The sequence below is a fragment of the Rhyacophila brunnea genome, unplaced genomic scaffold (genome assembly GCF_057557595.1).
Source record: "Rhyacophila brunnea isolate RB1 unplaced genomic scaffold, BYU_Rbru_1.0 scaffold_24, whole genome shotgun sequence".
NCBI classification, from domain to species: domain Eukaryota; kingdom Metazoa; phylum Arthropoda; class Insecta; order Trichoptera; family Rhyacophilidae; genus Rhyacophila; species Rhyacophila brunnea.
Window position 1 is genome coordinate 19,979,198 of NW_028232904.1, and position 20,803 is coordinate 20,000,000.

Sequence of the window (20,803 nt, forward strand, 5' to 3'; positions counted from 1 at the left end):
GAAAATAGCCGATAAACTGGATTATTTGTTAGGTTAACCTAACCAAACCTAACCTAACTTAACCTAACCTAAACTAACCCAAACTAACAAATAATCCAGTTTATCGGCTATTTTCAAAATGCGTTTTCCACTGTATCCGCTTTAACCGAACAGTACCGAATTTTCTTCAAAAAATGTAGTAATCGTGCCCATTTTTGAATAATAAAATACCTAATTCTTGTCAAGTTTGGGATCACAGAGATTACAAATATCATTTTTATCGTAAATATTTCACTATAATAATGTAAACATAAATTTTACTAATGGTTTTATAAATGCGTTTAAAAATTAATAAAACTATAAAATCTTAACACCACTGCACATGGATGTAGGTACTGAAATATGATTATATTCTAATCTAAAACATTAGATCGAGAGGTTTAAAAGAATACTATTAATTTATGTAATAAAAAAACTTTATGCAGTCATCAAAAATGTTTAAAATAATTATAAAGGACAATAAGGCTTCTAAATTATATAAATAGATTATCTACAACGTTTAAGGGATTTCCAGGATCATGCTTTGAAAATACCATAAAGCTCCATTTTGACCTTCCTTGGGAATGTGTACCATGGCCCCCACAAAGGGGGGCTGACAGGGATCTAGCCTGGGGGCCCGAGCTCAGGAAGGGCCCGGCGTAGCGAGTCGACAATGTATAAACGGTGATATAAACACACATCATAAATTCTCTCTAATAGTAAAAAAAAGTAGCCTGCGGGGCTATTTTTCTTCAATATTGTCATTATATTAAATTTTATAATCATGTGATTGTACGATACAAATTTTAATTGCTTATCGATATTCGCCAACTCCATAATTCAAATGGATGTATTAGAATATGCAAAAAAAAACACTAAATATACACATTAATTTTACCGTGAACACCATTTGGAAAACGTTATTGTGTCATACTGCCTTTATCTTTAGCGATAGGTAGGGGGCCCGCTTCAGGATGTGGGCCGTTAAGTAACAAAAAAAGATTGTATGTCACAATCTCACCTCGTTTTACGGCCATTAAGATAGTGGCACAGTTTAACCTCGACTCAAGGAAAGAATAAAGCGATATACATTTTATATTTATTTTTTTGGCAGCACTGATTATATTATCAAACGTCAGATAATTTCATCTGCACGCAGAAAAGTGTTTGTTTTCATATTTAGAATCGTTTATGTAGCGAATTTAACCAGCAGATACTGGTTTCTGACTCGGCGATTTGAACAACCATCTTCACCGTTTCCAGACATCTTTTGTTTTATGGAAAACAAAAGCATGGATGCCGTTTGTCGCGTCTGTTTGGCGAACGGAGAGTTTCTCGAAGATGTCGAATTTCTTTCGATCTTTGCCGTCGATTCAGAAAATGTTCACTTGTCCGCCAAGATTATGAAGTGTTCGAATAAGATTAAGGTATCTCCTTGTCGATAAACTTTGTTAATGTCTATTTCAACTCCGATTTAACCGTCAATATAACACATATATGTTGGGGAAATTTACGTATGTTGACTTTTTGTAATTTAAATGTATAATCCAATATTAGACACGATTAAAAACTTGTCCGAACAAATGTTTCCAACGTTCGCACACAGAATTTTTGTAGAATGTAGTTTACGCTTCCCTAAATAGATTAAACGGTGACCAACATTATATTATATTACATGAATTAAATAAACAGATGGATCATTTATATACAAAACATTTGCAAAGTAGTTTTCCATTAAATTAAAACCCATTCCGAGAATAGTAAATACATTGGGTTCATTCAGACAACACGGAAATAATGAGAAATGGGTTGCCTTATGGGTGAAGATGAGACTATGTTTAATTCGCGAGAAATATGGGGTAATTATGCCGCAGAAGTGGACACAAGCTTTTATAACTTTTTTTTTTTTTAAAACAGTTTATTCCATGTAGATAATAATAATAATAAATACCTTTTTCTGTCGGCGCATCGGCTTTTCGATCCAATAATCACAAACTAAGATTATATGAGGTAATATTAGGTAGGTTAGGTAAGGTTTGGTTTGGTCTAAAAAACAAGTTGTAAAATCTCATGTCCACCTCTGCGGCACTTTTACCAAATATGGGATAAACTTAAGCATGTGTTGATGTTATTTTCGGTATAGTGCCGCAGACGACCGCATGACCGTTTATCTTCTTTTTTTTCGTGGAAACAGTTTATATTAAATACCTTTTTCCGTTGGCGGCAATGACATTAATATAGACGAAGCATCTGGAAAAGAAAATGACACTCACTTTTTTGTCGGATCTGCCGAATGGCATAATCTGTTCTAACGCCATTACAATAAAGGTGATATTGCTATAAATTCCCGATGCTTTTTGTTGGGTCTGCCGAATGCAATGACATATTAAATGGACAACTCACTTCATACCCGGCGCGCACAAGAAATTGTGCATGAAAGTCATTCACAGATGTATAGGTAGATGTCACGTGACCATATGACGTTCCGTTTTCATTATGCGATACAAGCTTCGAGAATTTATAGTAATATCACCTTTATTGTAATGGCGTATTAGTGTCATGACTCATTGCGTTAGAAACAGATTCTCGGTTACTTACGACTTCTCGGAGATTAGACGCAAGTGAGCCCAGCGCATCACAGGCGACTGTCCAATGGTTTCTGTCATTCAATTGCATTGAATAAACATTATCTTAAAATGGCATTTTATAAATAATAAATAATACTAACACATGAAAAGTGATATCCCATCTTTCTTGGAGTGTTTAGTAAATTTTTTTCACAATTTTTAACCAGGCACATTGGCATTTTGTAACACAATAATAACGGTGGAGTCGAAACCCGGCAGTCAGAAATTTTGTATGGGCAGACCCAGCGGTGTCGCCAGACCGCTTGCAAGCAGAATGCTCATTTGAGCGTAGGACACCGATATTAAAATATGAATTTCGCCATCCGGCAGACCCGACACAAAGTGAGTGTCATTTTATTTTCTAGATGCTTCGTCCATATTAATGTCATTGGCCGAATGGTTCGGTTCTAACGGGATCGCTCAAACGAACATTGATACTAGAAACACTGTTCTAACGCCATTACAATAAAGGTGATATTGCTATAAATTCCGTCTGACGTCTACCTATGCACGTGCGAATGTCGCTATGAGTGAATTTACTTGCTAACTACTGTACTGAGTGCGTCGTCCATTAATAATGTCATTGGTTGGCGGAGATGCTTTTCTATCCAATAATAAATTGTTAGGTAATTTAAACTTTGATATTTTCATACATTTCGATGCATGATTATCACATACTAGGGTTGGGTTAGGTTAGATTAGGTTGTGGTAGATTAGGTTACGTTAAATTAGGTTAGATTATGTTGGATTTGGTCTAAAAAGAAAGTCATAAAAGGTCATGTGGTTCTGGTTCTTTTCAATAGCGTATCATAAATATTGTGCATTATGCTGTCCAACGAGAAGATTTAGACACAAGCCGGAAGTCGCTGTCGATAAATAGGAGCTTGTTTACTTCACAGTTTTTACATGTGGATAACTCGTCGCTAACCGAAAGGCGCTATAATCGAAAATGGGAGAAGCTTTTTAGTTCACAGTTTTAACACGTAGCCAAGAAGATCTTGTTGGACACTACTTTGTTACGTAAACGAAATGCACATTTTAATATTGGTAACATAATAACCGGCCGAACGGTTACCATGTAGCATTGCCCCCGCAAGGGGGGGCTGATAGGGCTCTAGCCTGAAGGCCGGGGCTTAGAAGGGGCCCGGCATAGCAAGTCCACCAGTTAAGTGAGATAAAGGCATACCACAAATTTGCGCCTGCGAGCTATTAGACGTGTAAAATTTTATTTTATAAATCCCGGGGGGTCCCGATCAATGCCTCATAATATGAGTGCCGACAATTCAAGTAGATTTATTTAAATATATCAAAAATCGCTGAAAATACACGGAATACCCTTTATTTTACACGGAACCCTGGAATTCCGCTGAATATCATTTGTGAAACATTTCTGTAGAACATAACGTAATTGTGCCGCAGATGCCGTCATGAGCTTTTATATATTTTTTTTTACGGAACAGTTTATTGCATGTAGACAATTATAATATTTAGGTACCTTTTTCTGTCGGCGCATAAGCGTTTCGATCCAATAATTGTTAATTTAAAATCTGAAATTTTATCATTATCACAAACTAAGATTATATTAGGTAATATTAGGTTGGGGTAGGTTAGGTTAGGTTTGGTTTGGTCTAAAAAGAATGTTATAGAATCTCATGACCGCATCTCCCAAAATCTTACCGAACATTACACTACCTTAGCGAGAGGTTGGGGGGCCCGCTTCAGGATGTGGGGGCCATGCCGTGTAGTAATGACAATAAAAACTGTTCTACAAAATAATTATTAATAAATTCGATTACTTTATATTTAAATACTAGCTGAAGTACCCGGCTTCGCACAGGGTCGCTTTGTGGTTATATTTATCTAAGATATTTAAAAAATAATAAGAGGTAATTATTTTTTTAATATTAAAATATCTGTGTAATACAATATGAAAATAATTCTAATAGGAGTAAAGGTCAAACAAAAGAACAATAAATTAAAATCGAATCCAAAATATGAAAACGATATTAATGTTATTAATATGTAGTAAAAAAAATCAAAATTGAATGGAACAAACTTTGTATTTTATATAATACCAATTCAAAAACCTTCGCGGGCGTGCGCACACCAACTGGTCAAAATTTCATCGCAATCGGATGAATGGTATAAGAACGCATACGAATAGAAGAAAAAGATGAAGAAAATGGTTGTATCAATTCACAAACCTTTGCGGGCGTGAGTACAATACTTGATCAAAATTTCATTGCAATCGGATGAATGGTATAGGAACGCACACGAATAGAAGAAGAAGATGATTTTCTAATTCAGAAATCTGTGTAGGCATGCGCACGACAACTCACCAAAGTTTCATTGAAATCGGATGAATAGTTTAGGAACGCATACGAATAGAAGAAGAAGAAGATGGTTGTACTAATTCAGATACCTTTGCGGGCGTGCGCACGACAACTCACCATAGTTTCATTGCAATCGGATGAATGGTATAGGAACGCATACGAATAGAAGAAGAAGAAGATGGTTGTACTAATTCAGAAACCTTCGCGGGCGTGCGCACAACAACTGGTCAAAATTTCATCGCAATCGGATGAATGGTATAAGAACGCATACGAATAGAAGAAAAAGAAGAAGAAAATGATTGTATCAATTTTGCGGGCGTGAGCACAACACTTGATCAAAATTTCATTGCAATCGGATGAATGGTATAGGAACGCATACAAATAGAAGAAGAAGATGATTTTCTAATTCAGAAATCTTTGTAGGCGTGTGCACGACAAAACAACCATAGTTTCATTGCAATCGGATGAATGGTATAGGAACGCATACGAATAGAAGAAGAAAAAGATGGTTGTACTAATTCAGAAACCTTTGCGGGTGTGCACACGACAACTCACCATAGTTTCATTGGAATCGGATGAATGGTATAGGAACGCATACGAATAGAAGAAGAAGAAAATAGTTGTACTACTTCAGAAACCTTCGCGGGTGTTGGCACAATACAATTACTGACGAAATTTTTATCGCAATCGGATGAATGGAATAGGAACGCATACGAATAGAAGAATATAGAATAGAAGAAGAAGAAGAAGATGGTTGTACTAATTCAGAAAGGTTTGCGGGTGTTACCACAACAACTGACGAAGGTTTCATCGCAGTTGGATGAATGGTATAGGGACCGGGACCATACGAATAAAAAAAGATAGAATGAAGAAGAAGAAGAAGATGGTTGTACTGATTCAGAAACCTTTGTGGGTGTTACCACAACAACTGACGAAAGTTTCATCGCAATCGGATGAATGGTATAGGAACCATACGAATAAAAGAAGATATAATGAAGAAGAAGATGATTTTTCTAATTTAGAAACCTTTGCGGGTGTGCGTACAATAACTGACGAAAGTTTTGTTGCAATCGGATGAATGGTATAGGAACCATATGAATAAAAGAAAATAGAATGAAGAAGAAGAAGATGATGATTTTTCTAACTCAGAAACCTTCGGGGTGTGCATACAACTACTTACCAAAATTTCATCGCAATCGGATGAATGGTATAGGAACGCATACGGGACAGACAGACAGACGGACAAACAGACAGACATATATTCATTTTATTCATTTTTATCGCAATCGGATGAACGGTATGGCAGCGCATAAAATACGAACAAACAAACAAATATTTTATTATATATTAGAAATATAAAAGGATATTTTGTATCGATCAATTAATTTTATGTGAATATTTTTGGATTTTGGAACAAATCGTCTGTTTAAATTATTTCTTATCGGGAAATTCATTGTGATTTATGAGTGCTCTAGATTACACGTATTATCCGCAAGGAAATGCTCGTAATCCAACGTCCGACATTATTCACATCTTTACTTTGAAAAGATGTAAAAACACGCTGTCGGTTTCTGATAAAAATGGTGACATACTTTTATTGTACAAAATTGACCTTTGAATGTGAGTGAATGTTATTAATTGTATCGGTTTTGTTTCCAGATAAAAGATGGTGACAATTTTCCCTCCCGCATCTGTGTCAACTGTGTGAAGATTTTAGATATTGCATACAAATTTATAAATCAGTGTGAGCAGAGTGATGAGACACTCAAAAGCCATTTCTTGATCACAGTAGATGAACAATTCAATGACGATTCAAATGGCTGCGGTAACAAATAATCCATTATCATTAATAATAATTTATTTCTATCAAATTGGTGGCTTTTTAAACCAAATCAGCTAAATTCAGAACTGAACGTAGTTATGCAGAATGTAGCCAGTCCACAATAATGTCGAGCTGAGATAATAGCACTTTAGCAACAACATGTTATTAAAAATGTATGTAAAATATAAAATTGTAAATAGTATTTTATTTCAAGAATAATTTGTTTGCGGCTTGGCTATTTTCAGCAGAACGTAGAGAAAACCTTCTTGCATCTGATCTATATCATATCGAATTTTTTTTATTTTTTGTGGACTGGCTACTTTCTGCATAACTATGTCCAACTATTCTAAGTAATTTACATTTGAAACATCTTAATGGAGAGTTCTTTGAAACAGTCTAATTGAATTATTTGTGTAGTCAAATAATGTATGCATCATATCGCACCGTGAGTGTAAAACCAAGGCATCTGCAAGACATATTTTGGATATATTAGGGTTTGAAGTCTTCGTTTTGTTAGGAGAAATAAAGTTTCTAAAAAAAACCATAATATTTGGTTTATATCTACATTATATTGCATGTTCTTTCAGTTGCTTCACTTTTACATTATCAAGTTCACGACTTTTGCAGTTGTTTTGCATTTAATCTCGAAATTGAAAAATTTGCAGATGCCTTGGTTTTACACTCACGGTGCGATATTTTCTTTCAGCAGTGTTATTAAATACGGTGCGTACGTTTATCTACACCAGCGAGGCTATTCTAACATATGAGGCGTCGAATTACAAAAAGCAACATGTCCACAATTCGATATTTTCGGGGAACAACGTTTTTATGTTTCAAGTTTCAATTTTAACGTTAGATAATTTTTTCCGTTGTATTCTATGTCAAAATTAGAATCAAATGGCAATTTGTTTCAGCCGATAAACTCTTAAATGTAATAAATATAGGCAAAATAAAATTGGACGTAGCACTACTTGTACCTCTCCTTTTATTATTTTCCGCATAAGGCACATATTTCCGTGGCAGTGTTATGAGTTTACCGGATGCTACAGCATGGGAGACGCCATTTGCAATATTGAAGTTCCCTTATTGGTTGACTTAAACACGTGCGAAATCAACCAAGCTTTAAATAATATGAAACATAGACGAGGCTCTTTTTGTAATAAATCGAGACTTAAAATATTTTTTTTCGTAGGGTCTTGTCGCGTTTTGGAATTTTTCGATCAATACATATTGTGTAAAATTACACAAAGATTATGTGCGTATTTTTTTCTAGATTTTGACCAAAAAATGGGACTTATCGCTTTTTAGAATAAGACGCCTCATATCACTTAACACTCAAAAAGAGCTAAATGTGATAAATATATCACATTTATCACTTTACATATTCAGACTGTTATTAACTACAATTAGTTAAGCGTCTGAACCCAACAGTGCTATCTTTTACCACCCCCTCTTTTGGCTGTGTTAACTTTTAGAGCGAGATAGAGTATGCCAATTACCTATTGAAAATTAAGATGCGAGATGCAACTATTTTGAAAAATAATCTATGTCACGGGGTCATGTCCGCAGCCTCAATTTATTGTCGAATATTGAGTGGCTAGTAGTAACATAATATCTGTTTTGCTACATGCTGCAATGACATGACTAATAAAATTGTAGGTTATGTTGTTTGACGTTTCAATACAAAATTTTGATCATTCCGAAGTTCAAGTAGGAAAAACAGATACACCAGATCGAAGTCCTCAAATAAGAGACGTATTTCACACGACATGTCTACCAATTTATATGTTCGCCGCATTACGAATTTACCAATTATTGTAGATAAACCGTCTTGTGTATGGAATGGCTTCCGTGTTAATTTGGACCAATGAAAATAATGGAAACGTGCTAAATTAACTGTTAAGGATAGCTACGCTCGGGTCAGAAAACTTTTACCTGCGTCTCTTGCGTTTAATGGATTGCCCCTCATTAAGTCATAAACCAAAACTGACACCAAAGTCTTGTCTATGGCGACTGGCTTTCACATTTCTATCATATTATTCTATACTGTGCGAGAGTTCATTGCAATGACAAACTTTATTATCTATACAAGGATCCCTTGCTCTCCGTTTCTAGCCATGGGAATCAAGTCACTCAGTAGTGACTCAGAGACTTTCGTTCAATTAGAGGTAATGATCTGTTCTGACTGGTTAGTTCATTTGAGTCAGTTGGAAATATGAACATATTGCACAATAACATTTTAACACGCCAGTTTTGTTTTTTAATTTTCATCATTCATGACGTCTCGCTATTCTCGAAGAAACAATCATGTCATGAATCATGAAAACTAGCTTATGACATGATGAAACTGTATGTTGCATCCGTATAAACGCTGGCAATTGTGCAGAAAAGCAGACTGTGACTATGGAAACGTCACTTTTTAACAATAATGTCATACGTAGAAGATAGTGCATGACTGATTAACGGGCAGGGTATTTTATTTGTATTTTTGTATTGTATTTTGAGCGAGATGAGATGAATGAGAAGTCTCAGGGTTCTCTTCTACTCCGTTCCACTACTGGAATAGTGCTCCCATAATGCATAGTTGTCATTTCGACTTTGTTGAAGTTATGCATTCCGACAGTGATGTATTGTCCATCCTTTTTATGTAGCTTTGAATCTTTATATCATACTAAAATAAAATACTATGTGTTTTATTATCAATCAGACCCAGCAATCGTCAAACGTGAAATTGAAATAGAAATAGAATCGGTGAAAGATTTTTCGGCGAGCGAAGAAGAATTCAAACCCGTCATAAAAAAACGAATTAGATGTACCAAAAAACAGTTTACCTTTAAGTCTGAAGAAAAGAAAGATAAAATTAAAATCGTCAATACTGCAGGTGAGTGAAATCTCAATCATAATATCATCACTGTTCTGGCAGAAGACACTAATTCGAAAAAATGACATATTGAGTTAGTACCAAAATGTTCCTTATTTCAAACTTTACCGCCTGGAAACCTTCTTGATAAATAAACAGTCTTTATTTTAAAGTCATCTTTTTTATGATTACTTAATAAGCTCACATGATAGACCACTATTTCAAACATTTTAACAACTTCAAAGTCAAATTACTCAAAACTAGTATTCTCCAGTTAGTGTGTTCTGCCAGAACAGAGACAATATAATATCCATGTCTAATCAGGCCTCGAACTTGAAGACAACATAAAGACAAAAATGGCAATTGTTAGTTTTAATTTTAATTCAGTTCAAGTACACTTCATTTGAACCACCTAAGAAACATACCTATTAGAAAAGTATTAGTTTGGAGCGGACCTCGAAACCTATCCATTCGAATCCAGCCATCCTTGCCCTACCCAATCACAATGAAATTAGCTATGGGAATAAATTGTTATTAATGTTGGCTATGATCTTTTGTAATTTTTAATTGTTTATGTATATTCAACAACGAATGCAAAATCATTAAACGTGATCTATTTTATAATTGTTTTTCTCTTCTAAAATAATGGCACAATGCGTTGTAAGTACTTATTTGGATAAGTCGGCATATAAATAAGAACGAACACATAACGATAAATGGGTGGGCGGCATAATATTGAAACAAAACTGATGGCCGCTGTGAAACAAATACATTTTGTAAGCAGAAATAGTAAATATAATTTCGGACAAAGCAAGATTGTATCAATTATGGATTATCTAGGCAATCACCAACCAAAAGGGAATGCATTATTTGCAAGCATTTAATCGATTAATCGATGTGACAATTCTGTAAATAATATTAATGAACACGGTGTTGCCATTTCAATAGTAAAGAAAAATATCGCATTTAAATTTATAATTAAAACACTGAAACACTTAAATCATACTTTTACCATTTCATGTCAATTAAAAAATATTTTAGTAATCCATGAAAATTCATTATTTTAAAAATGACCGTGGTAAGCAACGTTGCCATATTGAGCACTGTTTTGCTTATCTGTCATTCCACCTGCTAGTATGCATACCGTTCTTAACTATGTAGTTAGTTTTAACATTTAGTCGTTATTCTGTGAATAAATTCTTTAATCTTTTATTAATGCAGAAACTTAATGTTGCGTTTCAAACTGGGTTACTTTTGTTTGATTCATCGATAAATTAGCCTGACGCTATTATTTTCAGCTTCAAAAAAAAGACCTACGAAATCGGCAAAGAAGCAAAAAGAGGAAGAGGAGGAAGTTAAAGTCAAATTAGAAAATGCGTATGACGACTACGAGGACATCCCTCTTAAGAGCCTGTCGGCGGTGACCGTCTCTGTCTCCAACTCGCCCAAAGTCAAGAGGAGCCGTGGCCGACCCAAAAAGACCTTTAAAGACGAGAATGGACAACCGGTGGAGTATAAAAGACCTAAACGATTGTAAGGGTGCTTTATTTTATTTATTTATATATTAAGGAAACAAACAGTTACATTTATCTTACAAAAATATGTTTAAAAATAGAATAATGAAGAGTTATTGCAACCAGCAAAGTCTCCATATTATATAAATTATAATATAGTTAAGCCTAAGAACCCACGAAGAAGTAAAAAGAAATGCTTTAAAAGAGCAGTCACTCTTCGGGTGGACAAGGATTATGTGAGTGATTTGCATTGCGCAGGTTGGTGTGCGAGCGTTGCGGAAAGGCGTTTAAGCACCTGGTGAGTCTGCGAGGACATGAAAGGAGACACACTGGAGAAAAACCCTTCATGTGCAGGTACGTCCACCTCTATTCATACCCGTCTCTACTCTTTCTTTAGCCGTCCATTCCTCACTCACACTCCTGGTCTTCACACACTCGTCAGGAATTACCTCTCCCGATAGCCGATAGTCAATCAAAAATGGTAGAATGGAATTTTTATTTTTCCTCCTTCAAAGACGTGACGTCGACACAGCATTCTTAAATCTACTGTGGCGCAGTCCAGCCATCTCAGTTTCGGCCATGCAGGTCTTCTCTTGCCTTCGGGGGTTGCATACATAGCGTGCCTTGCTGGTCTCCTCCGACATTCTATGCACGTGGCCGATCCAGCGCAGTCTTTGCATTTCCATATGCCATGTGACCTTTTCGCCCTCATAAAGTGTGTATAACTCCACATCATACCTTGACCTCCAAATGCCATCTTCTTGAACAGTCTTGAAGATTCTTCTCAAAACTCCTCTCTCAAAGATATCCATATATCTCTCATCGTGTTTGCCAAGTGCCCAGCATTCTGATCCTGAAAATGACACTTACCGATGAAAAACCATTTAGAATCTAAATCTGTTTCTCAACCTTATTTGAGCCGTGCCCCGCTTCAATGCTTCTTAAATCTCCATGTCCAACCCCTAACAAAATTTCAAAGTAACTATGAAATTCTGAAAAACATGAATTGCTTCAAATAAAAAATGCACGTATGCAATACTATTTTTAATTTAACTTTCGTAAGTAAGTGCCTATGTATATTAGATGTACAACTCGCAAGAAAATTAGTGTTATCCTTGTGCTTGATGTGAGCTGCAAAGAGTTTTTATGTGATCAATTTTAATCTTAAATCTCCACAGTTTGTGATATCAAAACGATCTCTTTTTTTTCAGTAACAAATCATTTACAGCGCTAATGCGCCGCATTCAACTAAATATTATGATAAAAATGGCAACAGTAATTTTCTCGGAAAGTCATGGTTGCAATATCAAAAAAATATTTTCGAAATGCATTTTTTAACAACAACAAAAATGTACCAAATATTAATGATTTGCACATTGCCTACCCCAAAACATTCAAATTGCCCCACGTTGGGAAACACTGATTTAGATGCAATGTATGTCTACATACAAGCAGAACGTTGGCTGCTTATCAATGCAGCCCTGGCAAATAAATTTCACATTTCATAAATGTTAATTTTGCTACATATATATTTTCAATGCGAAATGACTTGCAGTTAATTTTATCATTAGCCTTAGTAATCTTTTATTATATAAACATGTGAAGAACAATATTTGTTTTCAACATTTTTGGGATCCAGAGTTTTGATTGCATGTTTGACATTTTTGTTGCAGTACGTGCGGGAAAACGTTCCATGTGCCCAACGAGCTGCGGAAGCACACCATCATCCACACGGGAATCAAGCCCTACAAGTGCACATTCTGTGAGAGGACCTTTGTGGACTGGGGCAGTCGACTCAAACACGAGAGGTACTATTGCAACATTCGCCTTTTACAGTACACAAGCATAGTCACACTTACAGTTAAGAGTCAAATGAGTTTCTCCCTTATTGGCAAAAATTAAACGAAAATTAGATTTCAAAATTATAGTGAAAAGGGCGTTAAATCGTACTAAAACTGTCATTCCTTTCATGAATATACTTGTGCAGTGGTGGCTCTGCCTTAAGGGCTTAAGGGGGTTGTACCCGGTAACAATTAAATGAAAATGACAATTGTGCTTCATTAAGATCAGTGGTTTCTTCTAAATATATGACACATTTATTGTATTTCAAACAAATCAATATACCGTAGAAATTGTATAAAATATTATACATAGAAAATACTAAACCAATGTTATTTCAAGGTTTTTTAGTATTTTGTTCATCCATCTCTATAATTTTTTTGTCAATCCCATCACTATTGACAACATTGCATCCCACTAACATAATCAACGGCCAGCGGTGGTGATTTTGCCGGCCATCCGAATCCGCATCATTTATGTTTGAATATATTGAGTTGATGCCACGGCGGGTACTTTTGGAAAAATCACCGTTAGTCAGTGTCATAGTGTGAGTACTAATAATGCGTCAACATACTGTCACGCTTTATCTGTATCAATGCGTTTCTTATAATAATGCATTTATATATTAGGTAGGTCTTTGGTTAGGAGATGAAATAAGGAACAGGCAGGGTAGGTTGGTTCGACTCCCAAATGAATAACTCAGAATTTGGTGCGTGAACGAAATGAACCCTGGTTTTATTATCTCCTTCCAAATAAATATTGATTTAATTATTACAGATAAGTTTACAGATTATAATTTAGCTGAATGGAATCACGAGTATGCGTTCTGATGGATTACGAGATCCGATGGGGCGAAGCGGAACGATAACCTTACGGTTCAACCTTTGATGACTGAAAGACAATGTTGCTTTCTTCTACTGAAGTGTTTTATATTGATTCGATACAATAGAAAATGCTAATATCAACTACTTGAATATTTTTCATAATCATGCTTATGAGGTTTATTGTGTAATGCATTTCGTAAATTATAAACAATTGATTTTAATTTGAACAAATAATTGAGCAAGATTGATTTTCATACAAACAACTTTTGTGCATATCACATAGCATTATTTCTTAATTTGCGATATTATTGATTGATTGAATTATTATATTTTTTGCTAAATTAGCTTTCTGTTGAAATTTGATTGACTCACATAAATCGCTTGTTTTGGAATTTTAACAATATTATGTTGCAAGTTATATTGTAGTTAAAAATTAATGGTTTCCTGCAAAGTCATGCTGGATGGTAGGGTATTCACCCCTACGGGTCAATTATTCTAACTTACCGATGATATTATAATATTTAGGTATCTACTAATAGTTAGTAGTATTTCAGTTTGTTTGAAAGCCATTGTTTTATCGCAGAAATGTATTTCTTTGTAATAAGGGAATAATAAATTTATTGATAGTACGGAATACTGGTTCGTAATATCCAACCCCACCATCTGAAAAGTGCTAGAGACACCACTGGGCACTTGAAATCTTTGATATTTTTGTTTTATTATATCGTCGTAATAACTATATTTTGATAGATTAGTGACCATAGATATTTATATTTTATCAAACAATGATGGTAGTTTGTGTTAACATTGATTGAAGCTATTCTGACTACGGATTGGTGTGTTGTTTTATTTTCAGATGTCACCTGGGCGAGCGCCCCTACAAATGCGACCAGTGCCCGAAAGCATTCTCATACTCCTATGTGCTCGCCAAACACAAGCTCACCCACACGAGCATAAAACCATTCATGTAACTATAATATTTTTTACTCTAGATATCTATATATTAAGGTTGTTTGTAAAATAAGGTCTCCAATTTTGTTTCACAAAGAAAAACACATTTATTTGCAATGAATTATACATTGTTGGAAAGCCTGGAATTTCTACTATTTTTCTACATAATCCCCGTTGCGGTCGATGCATTTTTGCCTGCGGTGTAGCATTTTTTGTATACCCGTGTCATATAACTCTCCCGCCACAGCGTGCAGGTAGCATACAACCTCTTTTTTCAAGTCCTCGTCGGTCCTGAAATTTGTCCCACCCAGGTGTGACTTCAACACAGGAAAGAGATAATAAACACTTGGTGCTATGTTCGGGCTGTAGCGGGGGAGGGGTATGACGTTATACCGTCCAAATTGGTTGATGAGGTCGGTTATTGCACTTCAACTCGTTGCCGTTGGTGATCTTTGGAGAACATTTTGGGGACCCACCTTGCACACACCTTGTGATAATGCAGATGCTCTGTCAAAATCTTGTCAATAGTAGTCTTGCTGACATCAGAGATCAATTTGCACAGCTGCCGAATCACCACCCGTCGATCTTCAAGCATTACCCTCTCCACTTTTGCAATTGTTTTGTCCGGCACGCTGTTCATCATGGACGTCTGTACATCCGTTTTTAAACTCTGCACCATTTTTGCACGTTTTTGATGCCCATACACTTCACATAACTGTCGATCAATTTCTATAGGTGTAGTGTCCTTAGCACACAAAAAACGAATAACAGAACATAACTCACACCTGGCGGTAGCGGCGAGTGGAAGTTATCAAACCAAGACTAAGTGTCGTAGACGGCTCGGAGTGGTGGGGATTTGTAGGCGGGGAACCAAGCTACACCCCAGTTCTTCCGTCAAAGCGTTCCTCGCGACTCCAGCGCCTTGGAGACCTTATTTTACAGACAACCCTCGTATTTGCATCTCGATCCCTACAGATAATATTACTAATTAATATATCCACAATGATCCATAATTTGCCGCCGACACAAATGCACGAATGTAATGATTTACTTTTCGACTGCAAGCACGAAGTTTTTAAGTAATATTTTTTAAATTTTACTTTTAAGCTTTCAATCGATTGAATGAAAAAATTTGTCAGTATGTTGCCACTTTGGTAGACTTGATTATGCAATCATTTCGCAAATGACAAAATAGTGCATGTTTCAGTGATTTAATTTCTAAATAAATTCCGTAGCTCGATTTTGCAAAACTATGAATCATCATAGTGCTTTAGAACTGCTTTGTCCTCTTACCTCTTTCAAATTCAAATATTTTTTCATACATTCTTGGATGGGCTTTCCACTTAGTTCATACATAATAACAGAATAATTCTATTGTCAATTGGATTTTTCCTCTTGAATGTTTCAGCTGTGAACTTTGCAAGAAAACCTTCAGAATGAAGTACCACCTGACGAACCACTGCCGAAAGCACCACGGCGCCCCGCCTCCCGCCAACTCCATGGAGGGAGAAGGAAACCTGCAGATTGTGGAGGACCATTTCAAAAATCACTTCGGCACCGACTTTGACAAGCATAACCGGAAACAAAAAATTATCCTCGCATACAAGAACCTCAACGGCAAAGCGTGCGAAGTGGTCATGGATGTATAACCTCAGCGAATTAGTGATGAAGGCCTTCTGTCGGAGGGTGGTAAACAATTCATAACTGAAAAACAGTACACACTTGAACAGTAATGCTGTGCTTAAGCCTTAAGGGGAGGTGTAGTGCTACTAGCGGCATTTAGTGACAATATAAAGATTGAAAGAAATATAATTTACATACTGATAATCAAAATATTTTAATTAATTAATTATTACAAGTGAATATTTTTTAAATACAAAGGTGAACTGACAATTTTGAAATAACTGATATACATATTATCAATGTGTGTGTTCATTAGTAGTCAATATACAGAATACTTAAAAATACTAAAATTATGCCAATAAATCATAGGTATATAATTTTAGATATTTTTTGGATTATTCATTATGGCTTGGTTTAACTGGTTAAATGCATTCACCGAGTTATCTCAGTCTATGACAGGGATGGCAAACCTATGGTACACGAGACAATTTTGCATGGCACCCGAATGTTTTATTTTGAAGAGAAAAAAAGTGACCTATTAAAAAAATACAAGATTTTTACAAATAAATTAAAAAATAATGACGACATAGCCATGCGTATTTTCTTCGGTTTTTAATATTATTTTTACGAATAATATTTACCTATCGATACGCAAACGGAAACAACGAAATGCGTAAATGACAGATTGCATTGTACCTATATAATAGCATGCAAATACTACAAATTTCAAGAATAAATATTACCGTAGTAGATTTTTGAGTTTCCACCGTGTCTCCTTCTTTCCTCGATGTTTCGGGCTCGTTGCAGAGGCCATTATCAAGAGATGATATGTTTTATGATGAAAGACATGGTGGAAACCCAAAAATCTACTACGATAAAAAAACAACCGTGAAAACCTCAATCATTAAATAAGTATTACGTTTGTAAAATTAATGTAAATATATAATTTTATAAGTCAGCTCTTAGGCTTTATGCGTAATACATAACACTATCGCACTGACTTCATCAGGCGGCAGGAGAAGCCGTCTCGTGAACCTCTGATTTTGATTGATTTACAATGCTTGAGACCAATCAGGCAATCAAACATAAAAATATTCAATCAACAAACCTGATGAAATTTATCGACAACCGTTCAAATACAAACAGCTGATTGCTATTTTGCCTCAAACATTATCGCTAAAAATGGAAGAAACAAAGAATATAATATGAAGGAAGCGTGGTTAAAATGCTTCCTCGATCTCTTTGAACATGGAAAAAACTAATCAAAGAATAAAGGCTCGAAACACGGCGAAAGATAGAATCTCAATAACTCAAATTGTAATTTTCTAACTTTTTTAACAGAATTCTTAAAAATATATTTTTTCCCTATGAAAAACTGCTTGGCACGTCAGACAGTCTAAAAATAATATTTGGGAAATTTTGGCACGTGTACGTAAAAAGGTTCGCCATCCCTGTTGTAAGGTAACAAGTGAAATTATTTGTTTGACCTAGAACTTTCTTCGCGGTAGGAGGTGTCATGACTGGCGAGGAGAAATTGAAAGTAATTTAAAACATTTATTTTTTATTCTTGCATGTTCAACGAAACTCCATTTCTGCACCCCTACCCGAGCTGGGCCCAAGACGGCTGCCCCGCTCATACACCCATTGTTACATCTGTATCGATTACATACAAATAAAAGTTTCATGTAACAATGCACGCTGCAATGGTACAGGTGTGGAAAGGTATGCTACACAATTCAGGGCACGAATGTCGTCTTGTCACATCCATACTGTGTGTCGAAAAATTCATTGTGACGATGTCACATTTGAAAGTTTTACAGGAAACGGTGTAAATTTTCTAACAATGTCTGCATATATGAGATGGAAATACGAGCAGAATTAAAGAATCTGACTTACAGGAAAGAGCAAACGCTTAAGGAATGTAAAAAGGTGCTACTCGCTACTGCAGAATACTCTAGCTAGACTTTATAGACAGAAAAAAAGGAGACCACTCATACTAACAGTGACTGATGGCCATTGATGTCAGACATTCCATCTACAAAACTGATCAAAATGATTTCAACCATCAGATGTAGTTGCTTTTACTTACATTCACTACTCCGATCACAACCCACTATCAAGAGACGTAGTACAAACCTCAACGACTATGATCCCGAGCTCGGCCTCTGCGACTTTTTAAAATAGGTCTTATGACAGTTCATGTTGTACATTTCTATTAATTGAATTGTCTTGTTTGTATATCCAAAGACTATGTGATGTGTTTCATATTTTTAGTTTTACCGTACGGGTGGAATAAACCCATGTAAACTGATATGTTATGTTTTCTAATTAAACTATTTTATATTTAATGAATAATAGACAAGATTGAAGAATATACTTTTTATTATAGGCCATAGATAATTTGGAACATATCAGACATTTATACTACCTAGTTGCAGAGAAAACATCCCATAGAACAGCTATGGAAGCGACAATCTAAATTTCTCTTTTGAAAATTGTTTTTTTAGCCATGGAAAGCATTTTCCACAGTCCTAGGCGCATCTGAGAAAGCTTTATCAGTCGGCTATAGTCAACTTTACTCTTACCGCAAGATGTCAGTGCAGTACTCTCTCAGTAATCCGCCACCCCAAAAACCAGACAAGTATCCAATTAGTGAAAGCGGCGAATTATAGTGCATAGTGCAAAAATTAAAACAGGTATTTAGTAAAAATAATAAGTTTTTTTTCTGAGAAATTTGTACTAGTAAATTACGGTTTTATTTATAATCAAAATCAAGTATTTACTAAATTATACATATTTATAAACTAAGTTTATTATATTAATACTATAGACTGAAGGTACTTGATGGAATTTGAATTTAAATTCTAATGGATTCAAGCTCTGTACTATTCCATTTAAGTCGTTTTTTGCGACCCGGGTTTCGCCTTTCCGCATCTTCAGGCGCCCTGTACATTCAACTAAGGTAAACACACACTGACAACGAACACTCTTTACTCTAGCTTATATAATAAATCAATACAATAAAGTAGGTAAAAACTCCATTACCTACCTATCAAGTCAAAGGTCACAAAAATGCAATAAACAAATTATGAATAGTTGAAGTGTCAGTAAAAAACCTAATTAGTAAAAACCTATCTATATAATATAGTATCTAATATGTCGTCAAAACCTAATAATAGATCATTATTATTTACAAACAATACAAATACTACACTCAAGAGGTGTAAATCGTCAATTCTAAGAAAAATATTTAAGGGGGTTAACTAATGATATATTAGTTTTTAATAATACTCTTACATGGTACCTGCATTTTTATAACATTATTTAAAAAACAAACTGAAGGTACTTGATGGAATTTGAATTTAATTAAATGAATTCAAGCTCTGTACTATTCCATTTGAGTCGTTTTTTGCTAGAATTTTTTGATGGAATAGTTAACCTTTAAATATTAATCTAAATAATGATAAGTCATCCCTTTTATCTAAAGGTCTCAAGTATTGTCCGTTATCAACCAACCATAAATCAGAATTTGAAAACTTAGCGATTGATCTGGAAATGGCCTAACATAAGGATTTGACAGGTTAACATATTTGTTCCAGAATTTTGAAAACAGATTGTAAAAATGCCAATGAGAATAAACATTTTAATTCAGAATTAGTGACACTTAAAAATATCCGGAACAAAATAAAACAATAATACCGTAGTAACAAAGGCGGATAAATATGTCGATAAGGTGACTACATTTTTAAACGATAATAAAATTAAAAAATGATCCTACTGTAAAATTTAATAAAAATTCAAAAATTACTATTAACTCAAAGGACATGTTTCATTTAACTGAGCGTAATCCATTAGTTCCTAAACTCTATGGATTACCAAAGTTGCATAAAATATCTTTTCCTTTAAGACTGGTAGTCTCATATGTAAATGCTCCAGCCTATAAACTATATCAGAAGGCGAACTGACTAATTCGTTATCACGCTAAATTTAATTCTAATTACAGCGTCAAATATTCGATAGATTTAATTAGTAAAATAAATAATCATAATAATTGTAATATTCCTAGCAATGCCAAATTAATTTCTTTTGACGTAGTCAGTTTATTCACTAATGTACCCGTAGGTAAATGTAAAAATATTGTTCATGAAATGTCAACTAAACGCCGTGTGAATCCAGTGATTATCTCGGAATTGATGAATATTTTAGACATATGTGTAGAACAAAATTATTTCCAATTTAATGGTAAATGTTATAAACAAATTTCAGGCCTCGCAATGGGAAATTGTCTGTCACCTTTGCTAGCAGAGTTCTATATGGATTCTTTAGAATCTATTATATTTGAAAACAAAACTGAAACCAGGGATATAATATATTGGTTTCGATATGTGGATG

At 34.9% G+C, this 20,803-nt stretch overlaps 1 protein-coding gene across 2 annotated transcripts; it reads left to right on the forward strand.

Moving 5' to 3' along the window:
• The first annotated feature begins 1,133 nt into the window (after positions 1-1,133).
• LOC147069149 (uncharacterized) lies at positions 1,134-16,972 on the forward strand. 2 transcript variants are annotated; one of them, XM_085951096.1, is made up of 8 exons: positions 1,134-1,445; positions 6,638-6,803; positions 9,508-9,681; positions 10,959-11,193; positions 11,433-11,528; positions 12,848-12,982; positions 14,694-14,804; positions 16,197-16,972. In XM_085951096.1, exons 1-8 carry the CDS (start codon positions 1,296-1,298, stop codon positions 16,435-16,437), a joined length of 1,308 nt encoding a protein of 435 aa, XP_085807222.1. In that variant the 5' UTR covers positions 1,134-1,295; the 3' UTR covers positions 16,438-16,972. The 2 variants fall into 2 exon arrangements, with proteins under 2 accessions (XP_085807222.1, XP_085807223.1); XM_085951097.1 differs by having other exon boundaries at positions 1,146-2,987.
• The last annotated feature ends 3,831 nt before the right edge of the window (positions 16,973-20,803 follow it).

What these genes read in the sequence shown, in the direction of transcription:
- LOC147069149 (XM_085951096.1), top strand. Translation starts at nt 1,296, where the DNA reads ATGGAAAACAAAAGCATGGATGCCGTTTGTCGCGTCTGTTTGGCGAAC. An exon ending in TATAAAAGACCTAAACGATT is followed by an intron (nt 11,194 to 11,432) that starts GTAAGGGTGCTT and finishes TGCATTGCGCAG; the next exon opens with GTTGGTGTGCGAGCGTTGCG. An exon ending in ACGAGCATAAAACCATTCAT is followed by an intron (nt 14,805 to 16,196) that starts GTAACTATAATA and finishes TGAATGTTTCAG; the next exon opens with CTGTGAACTTTGCAAGAAAA.